Here is an 11,011-nt window from a genome sequence, read left to right on the forward strand (position 1 = left end):
ATACTTGATTCATTCATCAACTTGATTTTCATCTTCAGTCTTCACTAGAGGGTCCCAAGTAGAAGTATGTACTGGCCTAGAACATGGGGTCTATCAAAGACTCATCTTCGGAGAATAGCAGCTTATACATAGTGCTGGGACCCAGGATGAATCCTATTTTGTTTTTTTGTTTATAATTTAAATTTACTTTAGAAGAGTCCTGCTCCAGAATGGAGGAGAGGAAGGCACACACTGGTGGCATAAGACTGAGAAAAGCTGGAGGGGGAGTAGAGGCAAAAGAGATATCAAAATGCACAAATATACATACATAATTAGGTCATAAGCTCATGCCTTGATGTTATAACCCCTTCTGAACTGGCCGATTTCGGGCTTTGGCTGTAAAATATATGCATTTTACTGGTAAACCATTGATCCTAGAGACATATTTCTAATTAGAAAAAGTATGCAAATAACGTAGAACAGACACACATTCATGTTGCAAGGGGTAGTATAGTTATATTAAAATAAAACACTTTTTATGCGGACACCCTATCCTAAAAAAACTTAGTGATTAACTATTACTTTCTTTCAAACTGAGCACAACTCAGGTCTATCACCATGGTGATAGTAAATTGCCCATACATGCATGTATGGGCGATTTACTACCTAGTGAGTTATGCTGGAATTGTAAGTCTGCCTAACAGTCTCTGAGTTGCGTATGTAGTGTTGTTTGATTTTTCAGTGCTGCTATCTATATTTCAGAAGTGAAGTGTTATGATTGAATTACATTTGTACATCTGTTGCTCTCTGCGGCGAGACTTCTTGAAGGGGAGATCAGCTCGCATTCGCGTCTTGAAGTTTGAAACCACAGAAAACCAACTTCAGCCAACCACCACTGTGGTGGGGTTCGAACCCGGGACCTCGCGACGCGAGTCCATCACTATGACCAGACCACCACAGCGGCGATTGCTATTAGTGCAGTTCTTAGCCTTACCTATCCACCCCGACAATTATGTTTAAAAAAAAAAACAATTTTGAAAGACTTATGTCGCTTACTTCACGATGGCACTTACGTATATTTAAAAAAAATTTCAAAATATTTATTATATATAATCAATCTCTCATATTAAGAATAAGTTGTTACCGTCTCACCCCTGACGATAAAAAAAAAAAAAAAAAGTTTCCGAATGCAACAACACAAATTCAAAACTCGGGAAAGAACAGCAAAAAACTAAGACGCCGCTTCTTTCCTCTTATTTATGCTGTTCTTTCCCAACTTTCTTCCGATTTGTGAATTCTATATACATACATATAATATCTCTCCAAATATTGCACTTAGAAAGACGGCAACAACTTCCTAACTGGGTTTTTAGGATAGGGCGTCCGTTTAAAAAGTAGTTTTTGCATTTTAATAACTATAAACCCCCGTGCGTTTCTGAGTTCACATGTTATTTGGATACCTCCGATGGGAAGTATGCTATAGGATCAACGGCTCGCTAGTAAAATGCGGCAAGGGGAATTAAGTAATCGCACTGTATACACAGGTGGGCATAAAATAACTTTGCCTGTATACGAGCCCGTAACGGGCGCAAAAATCAACGAACTTGGATGAAATTCGAAGTACGTATAGGTGTTTCACAATATGCGCTCGAGGATGTAAGGGAAAAAAATAAAACTCTAGCTCTTTTGTGGTCACGGCCACGACGAAAATATTTCGAAAAATTCGAATAGAAACGCCCACCTTTCATGCATTGCAAAATGATCGCCGTATCAGAAAAACAAATGGCATTGAAACGGTATCTGTAGCACCTTAAATGTCGACGCCTTGAGCCTATCCCCACCCAGACTTCCAAGTCTACCTCCGCCTATGGTCGACGCAGGCAAAGAAAGGTGATCTCACTCAGCGCGCTAGACGCTCGATCGGGAGAATTTCTTAAAATCTGCGGAAGTCCGCGACCGAGCGTCTATTCTAGAAACCTTGCGTCTAACACCAAAGCCTCCTAGAAGTAGTATCTAGGAAGCTTTGCTAACACACACTGGCTATAAGGTTGACTTATAGTGAAAAGGAAGTGACTTTCATCTTCAGTGAGATATTGAAGTAAAATTTTTTTGTACACCCGTTTGATGTATTGTAACGCCCTTGGTCCATTAGCTGCAGCAAAGACGTATCTTTCGAAGGCGGGCCATTTTATAAGAATTTCAAACTGCGGTGTGCCTTGAAGAAAGGGCACTCAATAAATATGACTATTGTGTTCATGTGTTGTTCTTTCTATGTGGTTTTTGTTGTCTTTTATATGTATTATTTTGTATTTGTTTTTGCAAATAAAAAAAACAGTGTACCGGAATCACAATCATTGACGGAAATAGGTCATAGCCCACAAGTGAACATTTTTTTCTCTTTACTGGTGGGCCAAAAAACCCCACCAGTTAACGTACATTAAAAAAAGGCTTGTTCGAAGGTAAAACAAAATCACTTTAATTTCCCAGCAATTGTTCCGGTCATTGTTAAACGGAATTATCTCGTGCTGGTCTGTAACTCATCCCACTCATATAGGGATACACACTAATATTACAATTTAAAAAAAAAAAGCCTCGTTCAACCCTTTAAGTGGCTTTTAAAATTTTCCTGATCCGCATTATAACTGCCACATTTGAAATTACGAAACCTTCACAAATTGCCACGTTAAGAATTTTTTTCCGATTGCAAACAGATATATATATATATAACTGTTTTCCCTCTCCCTCCCCAACAAGAAAAAATTTACTCCACCCATCGCTTTTATTTCCCTCACTACGATACAAAAACACCACCATGACGTGTGTTACTTTCCAAGAACAAAGTTTTTGAAAAAAAAATTTTTTTTGGTACATTTTTATTACTTATACTAAGCGTATATTTCTTTACAGTGCTGAAAGAAACGAGAGAAAAAACGCAGTCTCATCTTTATCTCTCGCTCATTCTCTTATCTAACCTTGAACAATAACGGCTGACTCCGCCCACTGGCGGATGATTGTCGGGATGGAAAACATGTTTGACTGTAAAAACAACTTCAGCGCGTTTTTAGAAGCTGAGATATTTCGGGGTGGCTGAAATAAAGCAAATCAAGTTTGACGAGATATCTCGGGATCACCGCTGAAAGGGTGAAAAGACTAACTCGATAATCCGAACAGGTTGCGGTCCCAATCAGTTCGGATTAGCGGGGTTCTAGTGTAATTAATTTTTGATCATCTGGGGGGGGGGGGAGCAGGCGGTTCTCGTGCCCCGGGCGCTGGACCATAGGGGGGCACAAATTTTATTCTCAAACCTCTCCTTCAGCATTACGGGAGCGCCAAAATGCGCACTTGCCGCGGGTGACCGAATATCTAGTTGCGGCCCTGGGAGAGCATGAACTTCTCTTTCCCTGCGTACGCCTCTGACCCATAACATGTTTCCTTTCACCATCTCAGAACTGAGAAAACAGAAAAGGAAGGAATGTGAACTTGTTTGGTATTTCAAGTGCGCAAGAGGATTGAAGAAAAAAAAAAAAAAAGGAGAAGGGAAAGAAATAAAAAAAGATCGCCTCTGTGGAATGTACTTCCTCTTGTTCTTGTTCCTCCTCAAGGCATTTGCATCACTAGCTGTGACTGGAGAGGCTGTCACGGCGGAAACGAAACTCTTCTGTTTATCTCTCTGAAAGTGATTGTATCTCTCTAATGATTGTACCTTACGTTATTCTCAGTTTATCACCGATTTCTCCTCTTTATCAGTGATGATTATTTCGCAATGAACTGATTTCGCAGACTTTCGACACAGTTTTGAAACGACGCCTCCGTAATTATTTCCAACGTGGCGAATATCAGCTGGTGCTTGCGTCAAATCTCGGTTGACAGTCCATGCTAATATATGTATGTAATGTCCGCGTAGCGCTATACTGTGTCCGTGAGTGTAATGGACGGAGAAGGAACGAGAAATTGTGTGCGTTACGATTCAGCGATGAAATATATTACGTTCGACGAAGCCGGGAAACTCTCCGATGAATACAAACATGCCGCTCACTGTTGTATCTACGCGATGAATTCAACTATAGTTATGGGAAAATATCCAGCCAAAGCAGCCGTCATGGTAATGTTATAATAAGCACGTGCTAAATTTTTGCTGTTGTTGAAAAAAAAGATTGTGTTTATGTTGATTTTTGGAGATCTAAAGTGAAATTTCCATAGACCAGTAGCATGTAGTTTGTCTAAACTGTGATTGCGGCCAATTTTTGCAACGATTATATAATTGGCATTTTTCGCCCAGGATATATTATTATATAGATCACCATGCATTCGGCATCGAAACTAGTATGTCGGTTGCCTCATTCCATGAGGCTGGCATTGCTCTCAAGGAAAATGTGTTCAAGACCTGATTCTCAGGACTCTAGCAGGAACTTATTTCTCTCTTCACTTGCAGTTTCTAAACAGCGGTGTACTGCAACCAACATTTGTACAGTTCAAAACATAAGTTTTGAATTGGCGCGTGGTCAGAGGAGGTATAGTTCTATAGCTTTGCTCTCGCGTAACTCTGAAGAGTTTTTGTCCTCTTTTGATGACATTATTGATGAATTAGTGAATCAAGATAGAGTTCCGCCTATAGTAGCGAAGAGACTCGAGTCTGTATTGAGATATAATGTGCTGGGGGGTAAAATGACTCGTGGGTTGGCTGTGATTGCGGCTGTTAAGTCTTTTTGTAATGGCCAGCTGATGCCGCATGAACTCAAACTTGCTCATATTCTTGGTTGGTGCGTGGAGTTGCTACAAGGTTTTTTCGTTGTGAGTGACGATATCATGGATAACTCAAGCATGAGGAGAGGCAAACCGTCTTGGTTTAAAGTGTGTGATATTGGTCTTTACGCTATCAATGATTCTCTTTTGTTAGAGTGTTGCATATATCAACTTTTAAAAGATCATTTCGGGAAAATGGATTGCTATGAAAAACTTCTAGAAGATTTTCACGAAATCACGCAAAGGACTGTCTGGGGTCAAAGCTTAGACATTTCTGGTTTCAGTCAAGGGAAACCTCAACTGAACCTTTTCAATCTCGACCATTACTTGAGTGTCATAGAGAATAAGACAGCATTTTACACATTCTGTCTTCCAGTGCGTCTTGCAATTCATCTTGTTTCTTCTACGAAAGGCAGGAAAATCAGTGCTGATCATTATACCAGAGCAATGGTGATCTGTCTTAAACTAGGTACGTTATTCCAGATCCAAGATGATTTCCTCGATGTTTATGGCGATCCAAGTTTGACGGGGAAGGAAGGGACGGACATCAAAGAAGGAAAATGTACGTGGCTTGCAGTCACTGCTTTACAACACTGTAGTGAAGAAGGCAAAACTTTAATGTTTAAAAAGTATGGTGTCGATGATGATTCCGCTGTGAAAGAAATAGTACAGTTCTATGATTCGTTATCTGTCAAAGAGAAATTTTATGTTGCCCAGGAGAAAATGTATACAGAACTATTATCGTTAATAACTGATTTGGATGAAGAGTTTCTTAAGAAAGAATTTTTCTTTGAAATCTTGAATAGTATATACAAAAGGAAAAAATAATATCAATGTCATTTCATTTGAATGGTTTTTCACTTACCTCAATAAGTTCTATTTTTCAAGCAGCTTGTGTTATTTCTTGGAATAATCTCCATAGCGCTTATGCTGTTAGATACAAGGTTAGAAACTATGTCTCCTCTCTGCCGTTTTTGCAAAGTATGAAAGGCATGTATACCTTCTCCCCGATGAAGTTTCACATGCCTCAGCAGGGAATTGAACCACCAACCTCTCGCACTCACCCGGCCTGCAAGAGGTTGGTGGTTTGATTCTTTGTGGAGGCATGTGAATTTTCGCTCAAAACTTCATCTCTGCTTAGTATCCATGTCTTTCGTACTTTGTACGTTAGAAACTTACATTGAATATATCTCAAATTTTATGTCTGTTAACACAATTCAAGGACCTAGCAATATTGACAAACATTTTCTGAACAAATTTAGCAATTGTTTTGTGGATGAATATGCTTATATTATATGTTTACGAAATGAAAGAAACTGTATATTATGAGTGAACATATTAAATTCTGGGCTGCCCTTACTAGATGAGATACCTGGTATGAAAATAATAGCAGGATCAGAGGCATCTTAATAATTTTAGGGTCCCTTAGCCCTGATTTTATATATTCTGTGGGAAAGGGGGAAATCGCATATCCAAAGTGCCGAAAAATTTCCATATAAAAAATATATAGACACAAATTAACAAAAAAAAATTTGATGAAAATTTCTTACTGAAAAATTTTTTGAATTGATGAAAAGAAAAGAAAAAACTTCAAAACCAATTAAAATTGAGGCCTAATGAAAGATATTATCTGAGAAATAATGTAAATTCAGAATTGATGAATTGAAAATAAGAAAAATAATTTACAGAGATAATTCCAGCTCCCATGAAAATTCAGAATAAATGAAAGAAATATAATTTCAGACCTGATGAAAATTCGGGGAAAAAAAACAATAAATGAAAAAATATTTCCACAATTGATGGAATTTCAGAAAAATTTAGAATTTATGAAAGAAATTATCGTTACTGTAAGTGTGAGGCCTAGTGCAGCTGCACCTGTTGCACACTCCTAAGGGCGGCTGTGGTTAAATTTTGTCCAGAAAAGTTGCATGGATACACAATATGGCATTTGCATTTAATCTCATTTTAGTCTATCATATTTTTTTCTTTTATCTACCCAGTGGCATCTTAACAAGTGGGCCTTTAATTTATTTCTACATGCTCTATGACAAGAGGTGTATAATACATGTATTGCGAACTGAAATACATGCAATACAACTTCTTGCCACGAAGCATGTAGAAATTAAATATTTTGTAAAAAAAAACACACACACACTTCTGGTGTCCTTTTGTTCCCTGCATTTATTTATGATTTTTCTGCATTTTCAGGCCCGAAAAAAAGCTGATTGGGTATTTTTTCCATCAGCGTATGTGTCTTCTTATAAATTTACATTATGACCAATGTGTATCAACATTCACAGAAAACAAAAACCAAGATGGTCTTCAGGTAAAAGCCTGTTCACATGCATCAAGTAATTTGATAGTTGACTAAATTTTAAATTGTCAAGTACTTCAAAATGTATGAAGAGGTTGAGGGTTATTTACACATGCTTAGTTTGGTAAGTGATTTAGTGGTTAAGTAGAATAGGAACCAGTCTATGCACTATGCGTTTAGTGGGCATGACTTTATATTATACAATGAGCATTCCCTATCTGATTACTTACGTTGAGACAATTTTTGCGCACTTAACTTTCAATTTAGTTAACTATTTAATCACTTAACTTTTTGTGTAAACATGCCTTAAAGCTGTTGATGTTGAATAACCAATAAGCAGAGATAGGGGAAGGGAGAAGGCCCATTATCATTGATTATGGAGGTTGACAAATCCATGTACACCATTCATGTACTGTAGCAGGCCTACATAGCTGGTACTGCTATATAGGCTTGCTTTATGTATTGTCTTGATCCTCACCATGTGTCACCCAGCCTTTCTAGTCTATCACTGCTTATGACTATGGCCGTATTAGTTTGGGGAAACTCCATATAAACTTAATATGATGAGAACAATGATAAGCAGTCATATGACCACTATCATTGTTCTAGGTAAAACTTCATTTTACCACTACATTGATAAACTTGGAACTAGACATCAGCATACCAGCTATTATTTTTCCATGCTTATAACGTCAGTTTTTGAAATTTTGTTGCTAGTGTGATTACTCATGGGTGGAGATACTTGGGGGGATTAATCCCCCCACATCTGGCAGAACCAACTGACCTAAGAATATGCATTTGTATGAATTGAAATCACCACCATGGGCCCCCCCCCCACAACCTTTATACCATCATCATCACGCCCCTCCCCAGCCTCTCAAGGCTTCCTCATTATTAAGCACCCCACCTATGAAGTAATTCTTATTCAATCCACAAGGGTGATGTTACACAAGATCTGATTGTACATGTAATTGATGGCAAAAGAAGCACAAAAAAATCCCATCTGGTTCATTAAAAATCACTAAAACACCCAAAGCTTATCATAGTTTTCCATTTCAGATGCAAAATAGATTTGACGGAACATTTGGCTTCCCTGGTGGTTTTATTGATAAGGAAAAAGATATACTCATTGGCCTTAATAGAGAATTGGTAGAAGAAATAAACTTGGATGTTTCAAAACATCATGTCACGCAAAAGGATCATTTATGTTCCCATTTACATGAAGAACATAAGCTGGTTCTTCATTTCTATAAGATGTCTGTTTCTCTTGATGAATTTATTGAAATCGAGAAAAGAGCACTCGATGCTAAGGAATATGGTCATGAGGTGAGTAATGGACAGGATTTGACTAAAGTTAGACGACAAAAATATATTCTGAATTTTTCGTCCTTTATTTATACATTAAATATTCTTTATATTTTGTTTTTGTGGAAGAAATATTTCTACCAGATTCATAAAAGTTTCACAACCCAACGTAATGTTTGTCTTTGGATACACAATATTGTTCATGTTTCTAACATGCTCTCAACAATGGCCATAAAATCAAATTTTCTGATACAGGTGCTAGCAAACAAAGAAAGCTTTTTTCCTCGAACGTACAGGAAGGCTATTCAAATATTTAAACATAAAAATTCCTAGGATAAGAGGAAAAGTAATGAAGCTCAGCAAGATGTAGATTCCGCCTCTTAAAAAAGACCCTCTGTTTCGTAGCCATTAATGAAATCAGCAACACAACCACTTAGATTGCTTAGCACCCTCTTGTCTAAAATTACGTCCTTCCAAATGTATCAATGCATAGAATAGCATGCAAATGTATAGAAAAAGCATAAGTACACACTAGGATCATCAGTCCGTCAGCTGTTGAAGAAAAGTCTTGATGTGTGGGGGACTTGACTGTATACCTAGCTTAATATAAGGTTGGAAAGGGAAAAGAAGGAGGACTGGTTTTTATTAATGACTCAAAAAGTCACCTACCAACGTTTGGAATTGAGCATTGGTTTCCTACTGTGCATCTTGAGATATAATTATCCAGGAAGTAATATAATTGTATGAATAACTGAATAATTTTTTATGCTGGTTTGATATGAACAGCTGTTCAAAAATAGTAACATGAAAATTTATTATCTCAAGGATTTATTTTCAAAGTCACCTCTCTAAGCAAATAAAAATATTTTCACCCTTAAATTGAAAAAGAAAGTTTTTAATTAATGACTGCCAACATCAAAAATATGTATCAAGGAAGAAAAAAGTGCAAATTGATGCACAAAAGATCTTATTGTGGTATTGCAAATTCTTTTCTGGTTTTTAATTTACGTTAACTAATAGAATTTCAAGAATCGTTTTTTAATGATCAGTGAATTATGCGTGTATTTATTTTCCCTCCTCTTAGAATATGGGGTTGACCAGAGTCCCCCTGTATACAATGGAGTGTGGAATCAGAGGTTTCCCCATGTTTTTGTGCAACCGCTTTGTAGGCTTTGCCAGAGAGGAGCTGTTTTACATCTTGATGAAAGAGAAAATTGTAAGTGAAGAAGAAATGAGGAATGTTATTAGCATATGGAAAACAAAGCAGCAAGAAACATAGTTTTCACAATCTAATATGAGAAGAACATTACTACGAAGCATCAGTGTCTGATTTTGCTTTTGAAATAAAATGGTTATGATGATCACTGAGATCTGATCACTTGAACTCATTTGAAAGTTTAAAACTTGTTGAGAAATAAAAAATGCATGTCATTATTTATATGAACTCTGCAAATTAATTTGAAAAATAAATGTACTGCGATATGATTTGTTTGTGAGCTTAGTGTTTCATTGCCTAAATTTGTTTCCAAATGAAACAAAACTCACATACAGTTGGGCTCACTTACAACGAACAAGGATATTAAAAAATTTCATATATGTTTTCCCATGTCTCGTGAATTTTGTATTGCTTAACTATGCTATTTTGATTGCTTATGATGAACACGGATTGCTACAAAGTATGCCTATAACAAGTTTTCAAACACATATTTCTTTGTAATCTTAATCTTATCTAAGAATTAACCTTTCTAAAATACAGTACAAGTACAATAATGGTCTTTTTTTTTATTTCTCTGAAAGGCATTTTAATAGTGTTTTTGAGTAGTGAAATCTTTTGCTTCACGTTTTTTTAATATTTGTCTCAATTACATTCTATTTTGTATGCAAAAAAACTTTATCAGAAAAAAAAAAGGCAGAGGTTATATGTTCCCAAGAATCTAAACCAGTGATTCCCACGTGGGCGCATTAGTGCCCCGTTAGGGGCAATAGAAGGTATGGGTATATTAGGATCCTATGGGTTAGATTGCATTGGGGGGGGGGGGCGATGGGAGAAAAATTTTTTTTTAAGAAGAGGGCAATGGGACAAAAAGGTTGGGAAACTTCGATCTAAACTATACCCAAAACACTTGGTGTGAATTTATGAATTTTTAGTTAGATTCTCTCGGACATTGATTGTGATGATGCAATTACATTCAAGTTCATTTTTGTGAATTTCAAGATATATTTTCCAGAGAAAGAACTATTAGAAGTTCAAATTTGTGCAATTTGAATGAATGCATTCCCCCCCCCCCCGACGAAAGTTTGAGGTTTGTATTGTGGCTGGACAAATGTAAAAAAATTTAAATCACTATATGCTCAAAGCAATACTTAATATGCCCAAAAGTATTGAATTATTACTAAATATTAACACTGGATTTACTGTGTTTAAAAATTAAAAGAAAAGATACTCTCTTGCATAAAAAAAAATTCAAAATTCAGTGGTATTCACTTCACTCTTGGAATCATAACCAATTTGAGATACAACTTGGGCAGGTGCAGCCAAACCCATAGCTTCCATTCATGAAGGGGGGTGGAAGTAGAAGACTGACAGGACCTCAGCCCGGGGCCTGAGATTAATCGACAAATTTGTGATGGAGCCTGTGAAAATCCTGGCTGGAAGAGACACTAGTCTAT

The 11,011-nt window shown here is 36.9% G+C and overlaps 2 protein-coding genes across 2 annotated transcripts; both read left to right on the forward strand.

Moving 5' to 3' along the window:
- The first annotated feature begins 3,394 nt into the window (after window positions 1-3,394).
- LOC149075908 (U8 snoRNA-decapping enzyme-like) lies at window positions 3,395-9,941 on the forward strand. The gene is made up of 3 exons (XM_089243413.1): window positions 3,395-4,081; window positions 8,096-8,362; window positions 9,426-9,941. The coding sequence occupies exons 1-3, from the start codon at window positions 3,908-3,910 to the stop codon at window positions 9,618-9,620; spliced, it is 636 nt and encodes a 211-aa protein (XP_089099539.1). The 5' UTR covers window positions 3,395-3,907; the 3' UTR covers window positions 9,621-9,941.
- On the forward strand, window positions 4,080-7,353 carry Fpps (Farnesyl pyrophosphate synthase). The gene has a single exon (XM_089243412.1). The coding sequence runs from the start codon at window positions 4,282-4,284 to the stop codon at window positions 5,548-5,550; it is 1,269 nt and encodes a 422-aa protein (XP_089099538.1). The 5' UTR covers window positions 4,080-4,281; the 3' UTR covers window positions 5,551-7,353.
- Window positions 9,942-11,011: the final 1,070 nt, after the last annotated feature.

Source organism: Pholcus phalangioides, unplaced genomic scaffold (assembly GCF_987345545.1).
Source record: "Pholcus phalangioides strain wild (caught in Gottingen) unplaced genomic scaffold, Ppha-v1.0 ptg000015l_1, whole genome shotgun sequence".
Taxonomy (NCBI): domain Eukaryota; kingdom Metazoa; phylum Arthropoda; class Arachnida; order Araneae; family Pholcidae; genus Pholcus; species Pholcus phalangioides.